The sequence below is a fragment of the Apteryx mantelli genome, chromosome 4, assembly GCF_036417845.1.
Source record: "Apteryx mantelli isolate bAptMan1 chromosome 4, bAptMan1.hap1, whole genome shotgun sequence".
Classification (NCBI taxonomy): domain Eukaryota; kingdom Metazoa; phylum Chordata; class Aves; order Apterygiformes; family Apterygidae; genus Apteryx; species Apteryx mantelli.
The window spans coordinates 21,104,237-21,124,832 of NC_089981.1; the positions used below are offsets into that span (position 1 = coordinate 21,104,237).

Consider the following 20,596-nt stretch of genomic DNA (forward strand, 5'->3'; position numbering starts at 1 on the left):
AGTATTTGTACTGCTGCACAGAACTGCCTTCCAAAGTCACACAAAATAAACCATGCCTGTATCCCTCCTCCTTCCAAATGCAAACAAAGGTTAGATATGCAGAAGTACTACAACCTCACCAACAGTACTGGAGATTTAAAGAAAAGCTCTCCATTCCATCTCTATCAACACCACTTTCTCTGCCAGTTGTTCTCTTCTTTTTTTTTTTCTTTTTTTTTAATAATCTAGCACTTCCTCTAGTAGAGGAGCAATATGCTTCCAGAAATCCCCAGCTAATCCCTGTCATTAACTTCTGAATCCAAGTCTTCAAATCATGCAAGCCAAAAAGCGCAAACGTGGCATGAAATGAATAGGCATCACCAACATTTAAGCTACCCTAAAGAAACTGGTCAAAAGCTAAGAGGAACTGCATCCACTTAAGAGATGCTGACCTGGCATTAGTATTTAATGGAAAGTGCCATCCCACTATCTCTGATCTACCTTAATATAAAAAACTCAATATAACACCATGTTCCCTCTTTAAATTATACCACTGAATTTTAGATCTAGAGTTAGCATTCACTAGAATTACTTTAACCTTTTGCTGTAAGGATACAAACAGGATTCCTGATATTTTCATTTAAAATACTTGCAAACAGCAATTTTCTATGGATAGAATTTTGCCAATTTCAGGTTTTAAAGACTTTTTTCTTTAAATCCATACTGTGATGTGAACTTCCCATCTCCTGATGTTCCACGAATTGAATTCCTCCCTCTTCCTTTCATCTAAAGGCATCAGTAGCAGCAGTGAAGCCAGGATTTAGAAGACAAGGTCCCTTTGGAAAAGCTGTTCGGTCCCCTCTCCCTGATTATTACTGGACCTCTCTACCAGTTATCTGGAGAATACAAGCAGCTCTAGCACTTGGTGCATCAATAAAACTAAGGGTATTGTTTCTTAGGGTACTGTTTTATTTAGTACTTGTGTCCTTTGGATATTAATCATATATGTACTCATAATTCCTCCAGACCATTTGGAAAGACTTACACAGGAACCACTGCAAAAATAACCTGACAAAGCTCTGGTTTATAGCACAGCAGTTGCTGACATGGCAATCTCAAGTCATCCTTCCTCTTTTGTTGCTCAGTTTCAATCTTCACTTCTTACACAAGTGAAGAAGGTGATTTCTCAAGAGATTGCCTGTCTCCCAGTACACGGTGATTTCCATTTTACTAAAATGCAGTAAAATGACTTTATGTTTGTGGTTTATCCCATGACCTTGTTTTTGCTCAACATCCCTTTGCAAAGGGCTTAGATTCCATGAAAATGTCAGCTGATGCCAGATTTGCTTAAAGGTGGTGGTGGGTTCACCTAACTACACATACCACACACCAGAAGAAGATAAAGTGACCGGTAGGAAAGAGTTGTGAGGTTGGCAGCAGACTAGTGGCAAGTCACCTCACTTGTGTGCATAATACCGCTTCTCTTTTCCCCTTATCCGTGGTCCATCTTTGTCTATGGTACGATTTCCTTTGGGGCAAGGGACGCTGACTTGCCACACACCCTTGCAGTGCTAGCACAAGAGACCTTCAGTCATCACTGCAATGAATACTGGGCCCAAAGTGAACACTGGTATAATTTATGCACAGGGACAGTAAATAGCACATGTGTAGGGGTGGGGGTATTGAGGAAGGCGGCAGGAAGCAGACAGAGATACAAGTATTTTCAAGAATATTACAAGCACCTAACTGGCTATAACGCCACATCTTGCCTGCTCTCTTATTACTTCCTAACCTAGTCACCTCAAGCCATTAAGAGCGCATGATTTCACTTGGCTTCTTTCACCTGTCAGCACAAGTGTAATTATTTCAAAATCATCACTTAAAAATATCCTGGTTTTGTTTACCAGAACATAGCAAGTGAGAATTCCTGTTTTGACTCAGATTTACACACCTTGTTGACTAGACATATTAAATACATATCACATCTGAAATGAATGTTAACTTATCAGACAAGATAAATGAGGGAATAATAATAAAAATGCTTGGAAAATTAACTACTTTTCAGAAGTACAGTGGAATAAGTTAGGCAATCAGACTGATTGAGTATTTGACTTGGCACCTAAGAACAGCTGTATTTTTCTTTCTGGCTCTATGTCTGGACTGTCATTTCTTGCCACAAAATATTTAAGCTTAAACATATGTTCAGCTACAGATCTTGAGAAAAATACCTTGAGAAAATATAAACTGAAACAAAAGACTGTCTCTTTTACAGAACTAAAAATCCAACATAAATCACCACCGTATCCATTTAAGCATTTAAGCCAAATTAATATTTACCCATGAGCAGGATCCAAAGCTATTGCCCTGGGCTGATCAAGGTCTTGCCAGAAGAGGACTTTTCTAGATGTTCCATTGAGATTAGCTACTTCTATCCTATTGGTTTCTGAATCCGTCCAGTAAAGCTTTTTCCCAATCCAATCACATGCCAGGCCATCCGGGGAAACCAGACCAGAAATGATGACATTCTGTACCACATTCCCAGTTTGGTTAATGTAAGTTTGCTTGATGGCTTCTTCACTCACATCTGTCCAAAAAACGATGCCTTGTGAATACTGGAAGTCAACCGCAGCAGCATCTTCTAAACCACTGACCACCACAGTGGACTCCAGCTTCGTGCCTCCAGCATCCACGAGTCGAACATCCCGACGGTTGGCAAAAAGCAGAAAGGGAGATGCTACAGAAGGAAAAAGGAAACCATATTAATATTATTGGCATCTACAGATGCTAAAGTAATGACTATAAATACAACAGAGGAGGATTTCTTCTCCCAGATCAGCAGGGCAGGCAGTTAAGAAGGAACACAAAAGTTTCACATGAGAGCGAAATGCACGCTACCCATAACTTCTTGCTTCCACGTGTCGGACAAAGGCACGAAAGAAAAGACAGAGGAAAGAGCAGGCCCAAATCTGAATCTATGACAGGGCCTTCCAAACGGTCAAGCATTCAGAATGTTGCCTTTCAAAATTTAGGCCAAACTCAGTTAAAACTCCTTTTTGCATATCAGCAAGTGGGCTGAGGCAAAAGAGCATTTACATAAAGACTAACATAGGCAAGGTATTTCCTGTGTTAATGTTGGCACCATGTCTGTTTACATTAAAAAAAAAAGTTAACTACTTGGCCACATACTCAGCTTCCAGTTAAATTGTGAATGCCCAAGATCACATGTGCAGGTATTGTCTGTCAATCCAGAAACTTGGGTATAAAACAAATTAAGTCTTCATGGTTTAAAAGATATCACCAAGTCGAACAGAAGTAGCAAGGACACAGGGAAGGCAAGTTCTGATATCTTTCAGTAGCAGGCTGCAAGCTAACAGTACTAGTTACAACACCCTGAAACACTGCTATAAAGTGCCCTCATAGATGGCAAACACTGTGATAGAGGACCTGAACTACTGTCTTTATTTCCCGACATCACAACGAGAGAGAGATTCAAGGACGAGTTTGAAGGAAGACAACGATACAGTTTGTGGAAGTTTATGGGGAACTGCTGTTAGCTATGAGAGGCAACAAGAGCAAAAGCACAAAGACTCTTGTTGTCTGAAGCTCTAGTGGGTGGTGGAAGCCAGCACCAGAGAAGTTGGAGTCTTACTACTGAATGAAAGGGAATAGGTAAAGATAGGCTCTGAAAGGGGAACTAACCTGTGACTGGTGCAAAAAGGAAAGGAAGTTTAAACACACATCAAAACTACAGCTGTAGAGACACCCCACCAGTATCTGCAAGATTTTATCTCTTGGGTGTCAGGTCCAGTTGAACAATGTCATTATCTGGGAGGATGATGCTGGCACTCACAAAGTAAAAGGAAGGAGCTAAGAGTGAGATTCAGCATGAGAGGCAGGGAAATCGACCTATTTGAGTTTAACCTGACAACAAGACATACAGAAGCAGCAGAAATACTGGTAGAGATTTTAACATAGACAGGACGAGGTCTGCTGTGAAAGATAAGTTGTTGGCCACTGTCCTCAAAGAAAAAGATAAATCTGTGCCTGCCTATTGAGGCTGTCCCTCCACCCTGAGAGGGAGGGGAAGGTGTGAAGGTCAGAGTCCTGCAGTCCCTCCCAGCCCTCCCCACATAAGACTGTAAGATCCTCTGAAGGACACACTGCACTGATTGGGGGGGGGGGGGGGGGGAGTTATTCAGACAGACAGAGGCACAATTAAGCCCAGCTGCTTCTTCCAAAAGAGGACATTAAGTAGACATACTACAGAACATTCTTTCCTGACATACCAACCAGCCTGATGGCCAAATTAATCACTTCACATCTCTCCTGTAAGTGGAGTCTTGCTTTCCCATCTGGCAGAAAACAAGAAAAATGCTTATCTGCAGACATGGCTCGGAAGGCAACAGCCCAGTACGATGATGCCACCATACTGGCCAAGCCTGTGAACACCACCAACAATTCATGAGAATGGCAGTATTTCAAAAAAGGTACTAGTTGCTAGAAGTAATGGAGTTTGCTCAGCTTTTCCTAAGATTGCCAAAGTATGGTAGGGATCTTATGTCATCTAATGAATGACAACATCTTATCTCATCTAATCTATTTTAATTTGCCCCAACTATTTGTCATGTTGAACCCCACTACTCCCACCTCCATTTTTCCAACTCAAGCAACAGCTGCTGGAGGTCTATGCCAATCAACTGCTGACTCCTAGCTTGATGTACAGTCACTCTGGTTGATGTTGCTGCTTCTCATATGCACTCAGCAGAGGTCCAAAAACTTGCCACTCAGCTCAAGGAACAACACACACAACAGAGCAGCAATGATAGATATGTTATTTCATCTTCTATGGCTTCAAGCCTGTGATATAAATACCTTCAGTTTCAAATTCATGTTACTGTATATAATATATGAAAGTTAGCTCTTGATATTGTCTTTCAGATTCAATTCCTTCTGCACTTTAGAAAGCAGACAGCATATACTAGTTCTGCATTGCAGGTCTGCTATGTTGGCAGCTTTGTCACAGAGGCTGATGACTTTCTCGTGAACTCTGGCTCCAACTACATGCTCATGGAGAGTGCGTGCCATTGCACAGGCCAAAGTGAAGTACGCTTACGACAAAAAATTATGTATTTATGTGCGGGTCAAGGAGCTCAGTCAGAATCTACAACTCAACTTCGGATGAACTTAAAACATGCATAAAATTTCAGCCCGTTTTATTATCATTCTGCATGGCCTTCCCCCCTCCACCCCAAGTCAGGAAAGAGATGGCTTTATTTTTCTTTTTGGAGGAAGTCTCTACTGATGAAAGTAATACGGAAAATTTAAATCAGCTGGTGGTTTCGGTGAGGCTCTTGGACAGCAAAGACACAGACAATTGTTACTGTGAATGTTTCGCTGAAAATGTAATATCTTTGTTTTCTACAGTATTTAACTCAAGAAAGTTTATACAGCTTGAGGAGAATTATTTGTTAGGAAATGAAGTCCCAGTAGCACTCCCATCTCATTTCCAAACTTGCCAAGTCTCTCTCTCCTTCATCTTTAAAAACAATAGTAATAACATCACAAAAGCTCAACAGGTTAGTTATTGAAAACAGAAGAAAAAACATCTAGAATGCAAAGTGCTTATTTTATTCTCTGCAACTTAGTGGGTCCTTATAACCATATATATTTTAAGTGGCGCTGTACCAAACCATCCGAAAACTTGAAAAGATTGGTGCTAGAGAGCTCTGTTTAAGTCACAGGTTCTTTGGGGCTGAGAACTTTTCAGTTATGCATGCTGCTTCACCAAACCAGTCCCATATCCAGACTAAGATCAAAGCCATAAAAAAGTTCACATACAAATTAGAAAAAATACTGTCCCAAAAATGTGTTTTGAGGAATACGCATAGAAGGATTTTCATCTAGACATTTCCACACTGAAGCCATTATTACCACTACAACAAAGGAAAAAGGAACCTGAAATATCAAGTCCAGTCATCAGCAGAGGAATTCAATAGCATCTTAACTAAAGATCAGACATGAACAATGTCTAATTCAATCAGTATCAATATCATCCCAGTTCCTCATCCCTTTCAAGAGATTTCTTCCCCACTGATGCACACGGTAGGGCAACAGCATACAGATAACACATTAACCACTGTGTTCTCTGTCACTTCTCCGCTCCAGAGCCATCCTGATTGAAGTGCAGCTGTATTGTGCTGGCTATGAACACCCAGCAGGGAAAGGACACTGTCCTGCTTGCAATTGTGTTGAAATTTTACTGTGTTTATACACTGATGCAAACTGATTGATTATTGAAAACGGCCAGAGATCACTCCTTTTAAAAACAAATGAGTATTCAATTTCCAGCAGGGGGGCAGGGGGGAAAGATTTGGTAGAACTCTGCTTTTGAAAACTATATTCATTTCTCTGCTCCTCCCTGCCAGCCTATTTTATTCAGTCCACATTTTACAAAAATGGGTGCAGAGCCCTTTTAGAGCATTGCTGGTATGAAAAAAAAACAGTGATCAAAACAAGTAACTGGTTCTCAAGATTGATTCTTGCTTGGAATGCTGCTGAAGAAACACAAGCTCTCCTGACCTTACAAATAATGCAAAAGCCAGAAGAGTGATTAACTGCTCCATTTCCATGGTCTTGCATTTAACGAGTCAGGTCAGAACTCGAAGGCAGTGGCAATGTGACAGTTCACCAGAAGGCAAAGTTGGTTCTGTTAATGTTGAAGCTTCAACTAAATACAACCTCCAAAAAGTCCCCCCCAAAAGTTTACAGAACTTCGCAAATCTTCTGGGGGAAACCCGGAAAGCAGACCCCTTTCTGGAAAGGGACAGCTCAGACAGCAGAATCTATACACAGTATCAGTCTTTCAGAGTGCTGAGATGGACCCCTTCTGATAGTCAAATATATCTGACTTCTCAGACTGTCCAGACCAAAGAAAAACCAGTTTAGACTTCTAAACAATCCACTGAATTGTTAACCAGAGAAGCCAGAGGTGGGGAAGGGGACGGGGGAGGAGGAGACCACCACCACTCTGCAGGCAATTAACACGACCTGTGACTAATATCTCTACAGTCCTTTGCAACCTTTGCAGGCTTTAAGACATCCAGGAAAGAGAGAAATACGTGCCTTACACCTCAGCTCAAGGTCCTAATACGCTGGTAACTACTACACAGTGTTTAGCTTCACAAAATTACTAAACTCAACAGTTTAGCAGTTCAAAAGATACATTCATACTCCATGTGAGCATGAAAACCAACAGGCTTTTTAAGGCATTAGAATAAGAAAACCAGAGAAAGCTGTAAAAGCAACAAAACAAACAACGCTGACCATAAATTTGATTTGCTGTGCCATCAGCAAACCATCCCAGAGATTCAAGATCATCCCACTGATACATGGTGCAAGTTTGTTTGCTTTTAGTCCCACATGTATGTGGAATGGGAGGTTCATTTCCAAGAATGTACAGACCAATCTCCTTTCGAATCATCCTGCCTTGCCAGTATGCATCAATCCTGAACTGGGCCTGATGGTTCAGAGAACACTTTATCCTTGGTGCATTTAAGTCTTTACTGCGCAACTCTTGACAAGGCAAACTGGAAAGTCAGTTAATACCAGTTTCTTTTCTCATCACTGTCTCCTCCCTCCTCACCCCACAAACTGTCATGTTTATTATGCTGAATGAGTGAGACCAATGCATTTCTCCTGATTTTACAGTCTGACTGAAAGCAACAATTTGTAAACTCTGTAACTACAGGCTGTATCCAAAACCCATTTGCCTTAGGTCAGTCCACTCTGCATCCCACTCCCAGCTCTTCTGAAACCTCTAACACTTCTACTAAGGGAAGCTGGAGGAGAGGGGGGAAATCTTCTTCCCTCCTCCCCCCAAAAAACTAGCAACAACTTTGATTACTGCTGACCTTCAAATGAGCTTTCTGTTACACCACCAGATACAACATCCCCTGCTTGAGAAGTTATTTCATGGTTAGCAAGTTACCAGACTCTCAAAGGAACACTTGGTTCTATGCTCCATTTTGATCAGCGATGCTCCTGACAACTGCAAATTGCTTGAAAAGGGAAACCGACTTCTATTTTGAAAAGGGAAAAGAATAAACAGTAACAGAATGAATGATGAATGTGGAGGACAAACCGTTTATATGCAGCCTATTACCACCCAATTGAAAGGACAACATTTGAATGTTGTTACCAAAAAAAAAAAATGTATTTTTTTTCAGTAAAATTAGAACACTTCATATTTTTCCATAATAGGCAATATTTAAAACCTCTGTACATAGCTGGAGTTCACAGTTCTTGGACAGAACAAAAAAAAAAAAAAAAAAAGAACCTGAAAGCCCATAAATATTGTATCAAATGAACTCTAAACAGATAACAGCCTAAACTGTGGAAAGTTACAGACTTCCTGTAGTAATTCAACAGTCTAATTTGGATAATACAGTGCTTGATCAACAACGCTTCATTCTAGAAAGTGGTATTATTTATATCTGGAAAAAAAACCCAAAACACTAATTTTCCAGTGGTTTTCTGCTAATTGGAAAACACATCCTTAGCTTGATGATGGAGCTAACTACACAGAGCTTTATTCCACAATAAGCCAGGGTGAAAATACAGTGTGAAAATACAGCTCCTCATCAGTTTATTAACTGCAGAAAAGAAAACAATCCTGATCAAAGTGGTCAGGACTCAAGCACAGGTTCAATTTCCAGCTCTGCTCTAGATTTCCTGAGCGCTCTTGGACAAATCTCCCGTGCCTTGTCTATGTTAGGAGGGGTTTAACTACTACAGGTTCATCGTTTTACTTGCATCAGGAAAGCCTTCTTGTGCAGACATAACACTAGAGCATTTTTACACCTCATATATAATTCATTAGACTGGCCACTATAAGCAGTATCAGTGTTAACACGTCTACATCAGCTCCCTTACCGCTATCTCTATCACACTCCTAAGTGATGGAGATAAGCATATATGTTAAATGCATAGAGGCTTAAGACACCTCTGCACTTTGCTTCATACCTAAAATGGCAGTAAAAATCTTTGTTCTCCTCTGCTTTCCATCCATCTTTATTAAGAAAATAAGCTCTATGAAGTATGGGGAGTCTACAGCCATCTGCTACTTGCTTCTGAATTCAGTCATTTACTTTCATTTTTGTTTTAATTTTACCAATCCTAGCTAGAGCATTTAAAGTTTATGAAGTGCTTCATGGACAGCCATTAGCCCTAGCAGAAGCAACATGGGACAAACAACTGAAAATGGTCCTATATGATCTTCAGAAACTGCATTTGCTATTAGTTTCAATAATACTTCTGAAAACCAGTTCCACACAGCTCGACTCATTTACAGTTTAAGACTAAAATGATCACAAAGCAATAATGACAGAGCATATGCTACCAGCAGTTGGTCAGCTGCAAAGTTGCAATAGTTCTCCTAAGACAAGCTGAGCAATAGTTTTAAACAGTGATATTCATACTTGTAGAAATGCCTACATTTCGTCTGCTCCCCTTGAAAGCTGAAGTAGAAAGATATGAGAATACTAGACATGAACATGATTTTTACAGCGATATTCTTGAAAGCACCGAAAGTGCAGAACACACACAAATGCTACGTATAGCAGAGAAGAAAAGCCTTACTTAACAATTCTTAAAACAGCAAACTAGGCTAAAGGCCAAGGAAAGGTTTAGCTGCTCTTTTAACAAAAGTGACCAAGGATCATGGGAGCCTGGTTCACAACACAGCACGAAGACCTCATTTTAATAAGCATACAAGCTAAAATAGCTATCCAAAAATTTAGTACGTGCAACAACTTATATTTTAAATATTATATATCAATTCTTAACAGGACAATGGCATAGGGGACCTCTGTGGTTAAGCTGTCTGTACTGCTGGACAGAGAGAATAGCATATAATTCTTGCAGCAGTCAATGCCCCAAACCACACAAACATTCATTACTGTAGAACAAAAACAATCCCCCCACAAGTTGGTAAAAACAAGCATGTCAAAATTTTTGCACCCAAGGGTGTACAGTCTCGTGGAAACTCTAAGACAGGATATGGAGTAAGCATGCAACAGCTTTCTATACTTTAAAAATAGCTGCTGCCCAGAAATAGAGCAGGTAGGTAGGGTCCTACCACCTCTAAATTCATCAGAGTAACCAGTTCTACAGCACAAAGTGATCCATCTTCTTTTCCAGCTCCTCAACTTTAGGAACATAAGGAGACTAGACCTTTGACGCTCAGCATAGGGCTCTTCCAAACACTGAGGGAAATAATTTACTCCATGTGCTGTCCTCTCTTTGGGTGTTATCCCAATTTTTCACGGCTTAGGTCTAGGGGAGCCAGCAGCTGTCAGCAGCAGGCAGACCACATTCAAGAACACACCGATCACTACAGCAGCCATAAAGACCAAGGAGAGAACGTAAGGAGGAGTGACATACAGACATGGAAGGAAAACAAAGGGAATCAAGAGGTTAGCCAAACCTGTCTCCTAAAACCAAGCACAACCAAAAACCCATTCTACAACACCTCACTAGGCAAGAAGGGAATATGGCATGTACAAACCACATAAACCACACACAAGCTTCTTTTGCTCTTTGAATACAACTGTTACACATTCAGCACAAAAAAGTTTCCCTTTCTTAAAACCCTAAGCTCTGTCTTCTGCACCCCAGTCCTTTTTACTGACAGCTGCTGCTGCTGCAGAGAATCTGAAATCCATTGATCACCAACTTCAAAAGATAGATTAAAAGTTGATCTTCTTGTAATAACTGCACATATTCAACCCGAGTTTAAACTTGCCAGGTACAGTCCTCCAAAGAATAGAGAACTATTACTTTCATCCTCAAAACACGTTATTCTGGATAAGGTGAATTCCCAGTGTAATTACTAAATTATAGAATATTTCTGCTGCAACACAGAGGAAGGTGGTTGTTTGTAGAGCACAGGACTGAAAATCAGCACTCCTCACTTTTACTCCCACCTCAGTGAACCTGGGCAAGTGCTTCAGCAGCCTGCTTATCACTCCCATTGGTGAGACTCATTCCACCCACAGCCAACACACCTCTCCTTCTTCTGCTAACTATCTCAAAGGGTGCTGCAAAGCCTAACTATTGCTTGCTCACAAGGACCTTCAAGCTCATCCAGCAGAAGGTTCCGTGACATGTTCAGAATTTCATTCCTGCCACTACCAAGACTCCTCTCTGTGAATCAGGGAGTATGGGGGGCAATGAGCTAAAAAGAAACAGTTATTCAGGGATGGCTGGTTTAAAGACCTTCTCCAAGAGGAAAAGAGAGTCCTTCCCCCACATTCCATCCCATTCCTCTAACCCTCCAGCTAAATCCATTTGATGATAATTCCCCTCCCCAAACCGTGAAAGAAAATGTTCTGGTTATCAAGTAAGGAGGATTCATTTACAACTTCTCTTATTTTAGGTGGAATCAAGGTTCAAAATTCAGGGGGATACAGGGGTGTTATTTTAAACCACTAAGAATACCCCATATTTATACATAGAATTTGTAGCAGATGTCAGGCAATTTTGTAAATTTTACTCTTTAACAGCCTATATTTTAAATTGTTTACATGGTTACACTAGGCACAAACCAGCGCAAAGTAATCCAATCCACACTAGTATCCCAAAATATGAAATATTTTTAGTGCCAGTTTTATTTATATACGCTAAGTATTATATTGAGTGTCATATTGCTGAATACTAGGAGACAGCCTGGATCTCGGTGATCTATTTGCCAATAGGCTGCGATAAAAGGGAGTCTGTTCATTCAGCGACATACCTACAACATGCGGTGCAGCTTTAGCTACAAACACGCTGGGGGGATGAGGGGGTGCAAATCAGCTGCAAGTTTAAAGTCCATCTGGTTTAGCATCAGCAAGTTGGAAAGGGTCCAGAAAAAGTTAAAAAAAAGAAAAAAAAAAGTTGTAAGTGGGTTCAGAGAACATATGAAGAAAGGTTAAAGGAATTTGTTTTGCTTGTCTAGGAGAGGAGCTGGGGCGGAAAGAGAAAGAGAAGTAAAGTAACAGCGTCCAACCAGTAAAAGCTTTTATCAGAGGGTGAAGATCAACTGTTCTCCTCAGCCACTGGAGAAAGGATGCGCTCAAGAAATCAGACGAGATCAGGCTTTGGGGGGGGGTTGTGAGGGGGAGGGAGCACAGAGAGAAACAGGCGCTGAAGACACTAGAACACACTAAGGAAGCTGCAGAATGGCCTGCAACAGGTGATCTTAAAGCAGCAACTGGAGAGCCATTCCCCAGACCTGGTTTTTGTTCAAACAAATCCTGCCTCAGTGAAGGAGTTCCATCTAGGCTTCTTGAGATCCAGCCTGATTTTTTTATTTTCAAAATAAATTAAATCAGGTCCCCGGGGGGGTGGAGAAGACTCTACTCTTAAAGGAACTAAGGGGACAGAACTCCCCACATAGCTTTGCTGAAAATCTGGATTCCAGTGGTGCGGTGCGGCTTGCTTCGTCTGCTTGTTTTTAAACAAAACAGCTTTAAAAAAAGCTCCCAGTAACATAATATTCAAATCATTGTTCCTCTTACCTTCCTGAAGCAGATGAATTTAGTACCCTTATCAACTACTAACATTAAAATATTATGTTACATAAACTACTAGATACCTTTTTTTTTTTTTAATAAATAGGCAGTAAGTTTTTAAAAGTGCATGTTACATTTTCTGAGTTGTATAGGGCTTTTCCCCCCCACTAATGACAGGGTTTTAAGAAGACGAGAGATTTACTTCAGAGTTCTGGTTTTCCTTGGCAGCCTGCAGTTTGTTACTGCTAACATTATTATTTACAACAAAATATAGCACTCTGATTATATAGCATTTCATCTCATTTGGCCTGAATTAGTTCATTTCCCTTGGATGACAGATGCCAAAGGATTCCTCTGAAGAGTATGCTCTGAAAAAGTCCACCAAAGGTGCTCTATACAAGTAATAAAACTCTAAGATTTGTTCAGATTCTGTGCAATGGCAATAAAACGTTTTAAAACCCTCCAACAGGACACTCTTAACTTATTCATTCCTGTTTTGTCCTGCTCCTAACTGCATCTCCTACTACAAGTAAAAACCTTCAGCTACTAGAAAAGTCAAATGACTGGATTCAGTGTGCATAATCTAGTACACTTCCACCACTGCAGAGGCAGGAACAGCTCTCTCATGGGTCTTCAGGATCACTTTTCTATGGACACATTACTTAAAAGGAGGGTTCCTCAAACTTTTTATTTTTTATTTTTTTTTCCTCCGCAGACCACCCATCAAGCATGCCACAAGAACTCCCCTCCTGGTGTACAAGGCAATGGCTCTCTCACATTGTCATTAATATCCTTGTAGCAAATACTGAAATTGGTTACATGGAACAACGTATTTCATTTTCTTTTAACACAGTTTAGCAGCTGGAAATGAGGACAGCCAAGTCCATGAGAGCAGCCAACTATCCACGGACCACCAAGCGGCATACAGAACATGTTCAGAGATCTGCTGTATAACTAAACAAAAAACAGAGTATCAGCAGAGGTTTGAGGGCACTTTTATGAAGTTGCTGAGATACTTGTCAGATAAGACTCCCAGCACATTTACCATTTTATTTCAAGGAAAAGACAAATTCACTAGGGTATAAAGTAATTTTCATCTGGTCTATTTCGTTAAATAGAGGAAATTTCTAAAGGTTATTGCAAAACTCCTGGCTCTTGGCAATCTCTCCCTATGCACTGCACAACTGGTATTCAGCCAAACAGTTGTGAGGACTGCAGCCTCATGCAATTCTGACTAGCTAATGCTAAACAGATAGTATCTGTCTAAATCCCCACCTCTTCCTGACCTCAGGTTTTCCATCTGAGCATTTACAGAGGGTAAAACATCCATAGGATTTTCCCAGTTTCATCATACTAAAAGCAAAATTATATTATTCATAGCAGTTTGTTCATTCTTTTGGGGATTCTGCTGCAATTTGTCACTTTAAGCATAGTATTTCTGAAGTTGCAATCATTACATAAACTTTTTAGGACAGCATAATAGGACTTTGCTGCTCAAGAATCACAGTGCGCCAGACAGCTTAAATGCAAATATGTTGTCTACTTGGGATTAAGACATTTCTCCTCCAAACAAAAATCAAAAACAAGCTTTCAAGACCAGCACTGTGAGAACCACTGTTAGCTGAGCACCCTCCAATCTTAAAAGTCCGCTATTGAGATGGGCATTGGTTAGAGGTTAGAATTTCCAATGAATCCCAAAAGACTTTAAACTGATAAATTCCATCAAATTTCCAATGCTCCCAGGCTCCACTGAAAATCAGTCTAAATGAAGACAGTAAGTTCCAGACATTCCACAAGAGAGCTGAAAAACTTTACGGACTCTCTATGAACCACTGGACAAAGTACCTCGTAGGTCTAGCATATCAGTTAAGATACTTACTGCTGCCTAAAAGAACGGCTGACACCTTTAAAAATAATGATGGAGCTACGTTAGCTTAAAAACCAACACATATCTGATTACAATCTCTCATTAAAAAAAGAAAAAAACCTCTCTCCAGTCCTCTGCTATACTTTACCTAATTCATCGTAGATGCCTTTTTACCACTGAGCAGAAATTTCATTTTAAGTTGTTCTAAAACTGGCCCCTTTCCAGTTTCACCCTGCAGCTTTTTTAATCTTCAAGGGATCATAATATCTGGACCCCAAGGGCCTGGCTCCTGTCCTCCACGCTGCACGCTCATACAAAGCAGAATACCTGCACACCAGAGGAATCAACAGCAGCTTCAAGGGCTGAGCAACGAACTCCACTTAGTCCTGTGTAAAAGCAGTTGGATGTTTGAGCCTGTCACCGCATCCAAACTAAGGAATCGGATAGCAGAGGAGAACCATCACGTATGCACGCGCCAAACACTGGCCCCAATCACAGCCAGCTGCAGCTAGCCTCCAAATCCCCTCTATGTTAAATTAAGAAAAGCATGATACAATGAAGGCTGTCATAGGCCTCATACACCAGCTGCTGTCTCAAAATATAAGGAGTAAACAGCTCCAGATACTCCACAGACCACCACATCGAAATCTCACTTCCTTTGCCTACACAAAACCATGATCTTTAATGTGCCATCTGTAAGAATGAGAGATGCAGCAAGCACTCAAGGTTGTAACCACGGGTCCAAAACCTAGCAATAGCTGCACAGGCAATCTTTAATGGCAAATTACTTACACCGAGGGAAGAGGAGCATTTCTTTAAACTCTCTCAAACAATAGCCGACGGTGACCCTTCCTCAGCTAGAAACACAGTTCAGAAGGCTGAGGAAACAGTCATTCAGCAAGTCACTGAGAAGACATCATCATAAAATACCGTCGCTGATGGCAGGCACATTTGCTTCAAGGTCAGGTATAAGGTCCATTTATGAGACTACAGCACTGGCAGCACTACTACAGCTTGCAAAGCATTTGTTAAATAAAAACTAAATAGTAATTTCAAAATAAATGTACTGCAACAGTAAAATGTTTCCTGTGTTTCCTGCAGGAGTAAAGCAAACCTGTGCATGCCACCAGATATTTTTTAGCACAAAAACACCCACAAAGTTCTCTCCACTGAGCATTTTGTGTACAAGACACAGCAGCATAGAGACAGTGCTCTGCAAGGCTGCAACCAGACAATATTCTGTCTGCAGCTGAGCTGGGTGAAGAAGTTGCCTTAGCACATTTTTTGTCTCCTCTTTTTTTTTTTTTTAAAATCTGGATCCTTTTGACAGAAGTAGCTCAAGGAGAGCAACTACGTGTGCAGTCATGCTGACAGATTTCAGGGCACTGAAACATCTAAGAGGCAGGAGAGGGACTTGGGGGGGGGGGGAGGGAGAGCAACAAGCAGCTGGAAATGGGCAGGAACAGAAAAAAAAAAGACAAAGAAAAAAAAATCAACCAGACAGAGCTTCAGGCAGAACAAAACACATTTGACCCAGCCCAATACAAAGGCCATTTAAATCAAGATGCCTTCTCTCACAAAGTGGCTGGAGCTTGCTTTGCACACAGCCCACGGTTTGGTCTGGAATACCGTGTTGGCCAGGAGCTGCATACTACAGAGTGCACTGCCTGGGGGGGGCTGGGGAATCCCTCCAACTGTCCTGCTTTTTGAACTTTTACAGTCGTCCCTGAGTACACAGTAACACCACTTCTTCCATATTGCTTTCAGCCTCCTTTTTGAGAGCATACACCCAAACATGCTGATAGCTTTATTTTTTTACCCTAGGTGTTGAAGAAAAATATCATATGGGAGAAATGAACCAAAATGAAGCCTTTCTGCATTCTGCAGCGCAAACAGGAGCTAATCTTTGTTCAGAAAAACTTGCCTATTTCGACAGGACAAAGGTAAGAGAAAACACAGACAGAAGAAGGGCAACTGAGTCCAGTGCCAAAGCCTCACCCAAAAGGCCTCAGGTTTCCTCTTCTACCAGTCACATCCCAGCATATCTAAAATTCATTTCCAAGTCTCAGTGTCACCTTTGAATTCAGTGTTGCTCAGCTTTCTCATGCCACCTATATCTGGGCTTTGTTCTCATTCATATAATCACACTACAGGTGCAAGTCTGCAAACACCAGAAGAAATAACAATTCATAACCATGAGATTATGCACAGCATTCACCTGTAAAAACAACAGAACCAGAACTATTAAATAGTTCCTATGTAACTCATCTCTTAAGACCCCCAAGACCCTAAATTTCTAGTCTCTCTCAGATTTGCTTTAGTTAAGGTTAGTTTTATCTAATTATCTAGACTCCAAAATCTTTTCTAAGAAAGGAAATAAGACATTCCGAGACTACATTCCAAAACACATCTCCCTTCTTGCACACACAGGTTACCAGCTTATAGAAGTAGGTACAAGGAGACTGACACAATCTGCTTTCGGTTCAGCATTATCTACACGTGGCCAAATTTGGAGAGCCTCCTGTATGCAAGTGACAACTGGCTTTCTGAAATGTCCTTAAGTTCAACACTTTGGAGGGACGGATAGCACAGACAACTATTTTATAATATTTCTTCAGCTCTTCTGGCATTTGTACTTGGAATTTTATTGCTCTTTATTAAGGACTCTTTGCATACTTTCATAACAGAAGGACTAGCTTTTGCCTATTTCCAGTCTAAAGTCAAGACTGATCCTCATGAATTTGCAGATATTACAAAACAACTTCACAGGGAAATATCACTCAAGCTCTTCTGACGGTAACATACTGCCAAATCCTAGTTCAGTACTAAGAGTCCCTGCGAGGAAGATCCTGTTGCTCTTAGAGTTGAAGTAGAATGTAGCCACCAGTGGGAGACCCTAGCCGTGATTTATGGACCCAGGGAAGAAAACGTGGCATGGTTGCAGGCCGTGGCTGCCAGGTAAATGATAATAGCCTGTGGTCTACACTCTAAAACAAATACATCAGTTAATGAGCAGTATTCACTCACCTACATTACTCAGTTAAACTGGAGCTAACCAAACACTTTGCATGCGTGTGAACTGTAACATCACTCAAGATAATGTTGCAGTTAATTTGCATTAACAGCGCAGTGCAGGCATGCCCTAAAGAGCATAGAATCCTGTTTCATTATGTTCATAAAAATCATACACTGATCACCATAGACCCATAAAAACACTTTATCAACACAGTTATATCTAATGGCACTGTGACACCCCTTTAACTAATAGGAGCACCTGCAATTCATAAAGCTAACAAAAATTTAAGTCTGGAATTTAACTAGAGAGAGAGAGAGAGACTTGAATAATTCTGCTTTAGAAATCATACAGATAACGTCCTCTCAATGCCTTTTTACACTTAACACATCTGCCAATGCAAGAATTGATGCAATCCAAATAACAGCTGTTCCCCTCACCCCACTTTTTCATCTGCAGTATGGTTTTCAGACCTCTGCTACAGATGTAACAACTGAGTTAATAATCTTTACAATCTTAAATATTAATCCATACATTCTTTCAACTGTAGTAAAATAAATGGACATACAATCACTGACTTAATGCATTCTGAAAAAGCAAAGAAACTCAAGGCAGTAATGAAAATTGGTAATCCCATCTAAATCACAAAAATTGCTCCAACTGACTCATTTTTTAATCTAAGGAACACTGGACTCCCTACAGGCTTTGGAGTAGTTGAATTTTCTATGCGATTTACAATTTACTATGACCACTTTAACCCAAAATCAAATAATAAGTCACTTTTTTTTTTTTTCAGATCATTGGCAAACTTCAACAATGCAAAGAAAAGTTAGTAAAATCTTGAACATGCCTTTTTCTCCCAGCAAATCCACTATCTTTGAACAGATGTTTGAGAAAAAGTGAAATTATTAGAAGCTCCAGTGCATTTTCATCCAAAATACTGAAGAACAGTCAGATTTATAGAATAATAATAATAAAGCAGAGAACAGAAAATCTCCCTTCATGTAGTTCCAGCAGGACAAACACTGTTGACCTTAGAGAGAAAAAAGGAGCCATAAGGAATGAATTTAGTTTAATCAGTGTTCTTGGCTAAAGCAGAATTATCTCCAACAAGAAGTGATTTACAAAGCTTGGAGTAGATTACTGTATTTATTTGCTACATCAGAGGGGACAAATTAAGTGTAAGCAGTGATATAAATACAAGCAAAATATTACAGATTTCATTAGCTTAAATGATTCTTTTCACTTCATCTCCTTTTTACCCTCCTTCATATCAAGCCGTCAGGAAAAACAAATCTTGAATTTCACATTACTGGTAGGTTTCTACCTTCTGTTTCCAAACTTAAATATCATGAATGTCGGTAAACAGGTTTTGTTTTAAACAGTGCTGCAATTGTTGAAAATTAAAATTCACCATGCTTGAGGAAAGCGTGCACTATGGCTTCTGCACATCTCCAACAGCCTGGCTAGAAGACAGTCAGGAGACTTGCATAAATACTGGAAGTCCTGTTCACAACTTTTCACTAAAAATTTCCCTCAGCACCACACCTTCTAAAGCACAGCACGATGTGGAAAGTTTTCTTTAACAAGATGGTTTTAGATGGGAAGATTCTTAACTGTTAGAAGAAAAAGACAGGAGGTTGTGGAACCTGCGTTTCAGTCTTCCACAACCGTCTTGCTTTTATGCTTTTGTCCCAACGAATAACATTTGCTCCCAGTGAAATCTGGCACATGCAGCTTCTGAACGGTTTTCTACATTTTACAGACGTATTACATTTTCAAGGCCACATAGCATACATTTAGCGGAGAGAGAACTGGAAAGTCTCTTTCTAGCTTTCCTAAGATTGGTGTCCTTTGGAGTTAACTGAACCTAACATCTGGAACTGGAACTGGAAATTGGAAACAATGCAAATCAGAAACAAGCATACCTTTGTCAAGCCTGTATTTGTCCAAGTCCTGGAGAAATTTTGCAAGCCAAATTTTCCAAATGATGTAGAACCCCTATTTTATCCATTAAAAGTTTGGAACCATCATCGTTGCATAATCTACTATTATTGGCTAAGTAGCTATCTGCCAAACCAAGGAAGAATAAAATAAACTGCAAAAAAACAGAAAAGAACCTTGCTCCCTTCACACGCATGTGGTATCCAGAATCTAAAAAGGCAACACAACTGTGGGTTTAATTTATTTTATTCATGGACTGACCCAAACATTTTCAAAATAAAACAAGGACTTAGGTGTTCAAGGAAGTAACCCCTTCCTCTGCATTTTTCTAATCCCATTTATGCCTAAATAAGACAAATCTTCAATGTTTTCTGTAGTTTTAAAATTCCATTGAGTGTAACAGGAGGGTGGGAGAGAACAGAATCCATGCCTACTACATTTAAAATAACAACAGCAAAATTATTGTCATGTACTCTGCATCCTAGAATGTGAAACATCCAAGTATGGTTTTCTTCTGTCACATCCCCCATCCCTATTTTTAAACACTGCCCTTGCATTTACCCATTTTGGCAAAGCCCAACTGCAATACCACGTAAGACACTATTTCAATGCCACTTCTGCTCATTCGAAAAATCAATAAATACCAGAAATCTCAACGGACAGGCTGCTTCCATTTTTTGTGGTTACAAACACAGTGCCGTATTAATTCTCACAGAGAAAACTGTTTTGAGTCAGCTGACAGCTCCGGCGTGGTTTGAAAATGGTAAACACTGCTATGGAATTAAAACTAGTGCCTTAATATATTAAATACTAGTATGTGTTTTAAAAAATCCTTAATCAAAAGGTAAACCTGTTTCACCGACAGGACAGCGAAAGTAGTCAGTATTACAGAACGAATGCAAAGAGGTGCAATATTTCAACAGTGGTTCCACAGGATGGTTTGGTAAGTCTGGAAATCAACTCCTAACCTGCCAAGCCTCTTTCCAGTCCCATGACCTCAAGAATATCTATTCCTAACTTAGCTCTTTAGGTCAAACATAGAAACACAATCCTATTAGGAATTCCTGCACACTGCACCACCTTGCAAAGAGAGAGTAACAGGGTGGACTTTGCCACGCACACAAGCACCACCACTCATATCAAGTTGAAGCCATTCATTTCACAAGTCCCACATCAGAATACATCAATACAACAAGCATGCTGTCTGAGCAGGCAAGAAACAAATTTGTGTCTCAGTTAAAA

At 40.2% G+C, this 20,596-nt stretch overlaps 1 protein-coding gene across 2 annotated transcripts in view; it reads right to left on the reverse strand.

Annotated features, from left to right (window-relative positions):
- Positions 1-20,596, reverse strand: part of LRP5 (LDL receptor related protein 5) — a 170,439-nt gene that overhangs the window by 129,725 nt on the left and 20,118 nt on the right. For both annotated transcript variants that reach the window (XM_067295934.1, XM_067295933.1), the window contains exon 2: positions 2,317-2,713. In XM_067295934.1, coding sequence (XP_067152035.1) covers positions 2,317-2,713 — 397 coding nt within the window. The remainder of the gene's footprint in view (positions 1-2,316; positions 2,714-20,596) is intronic.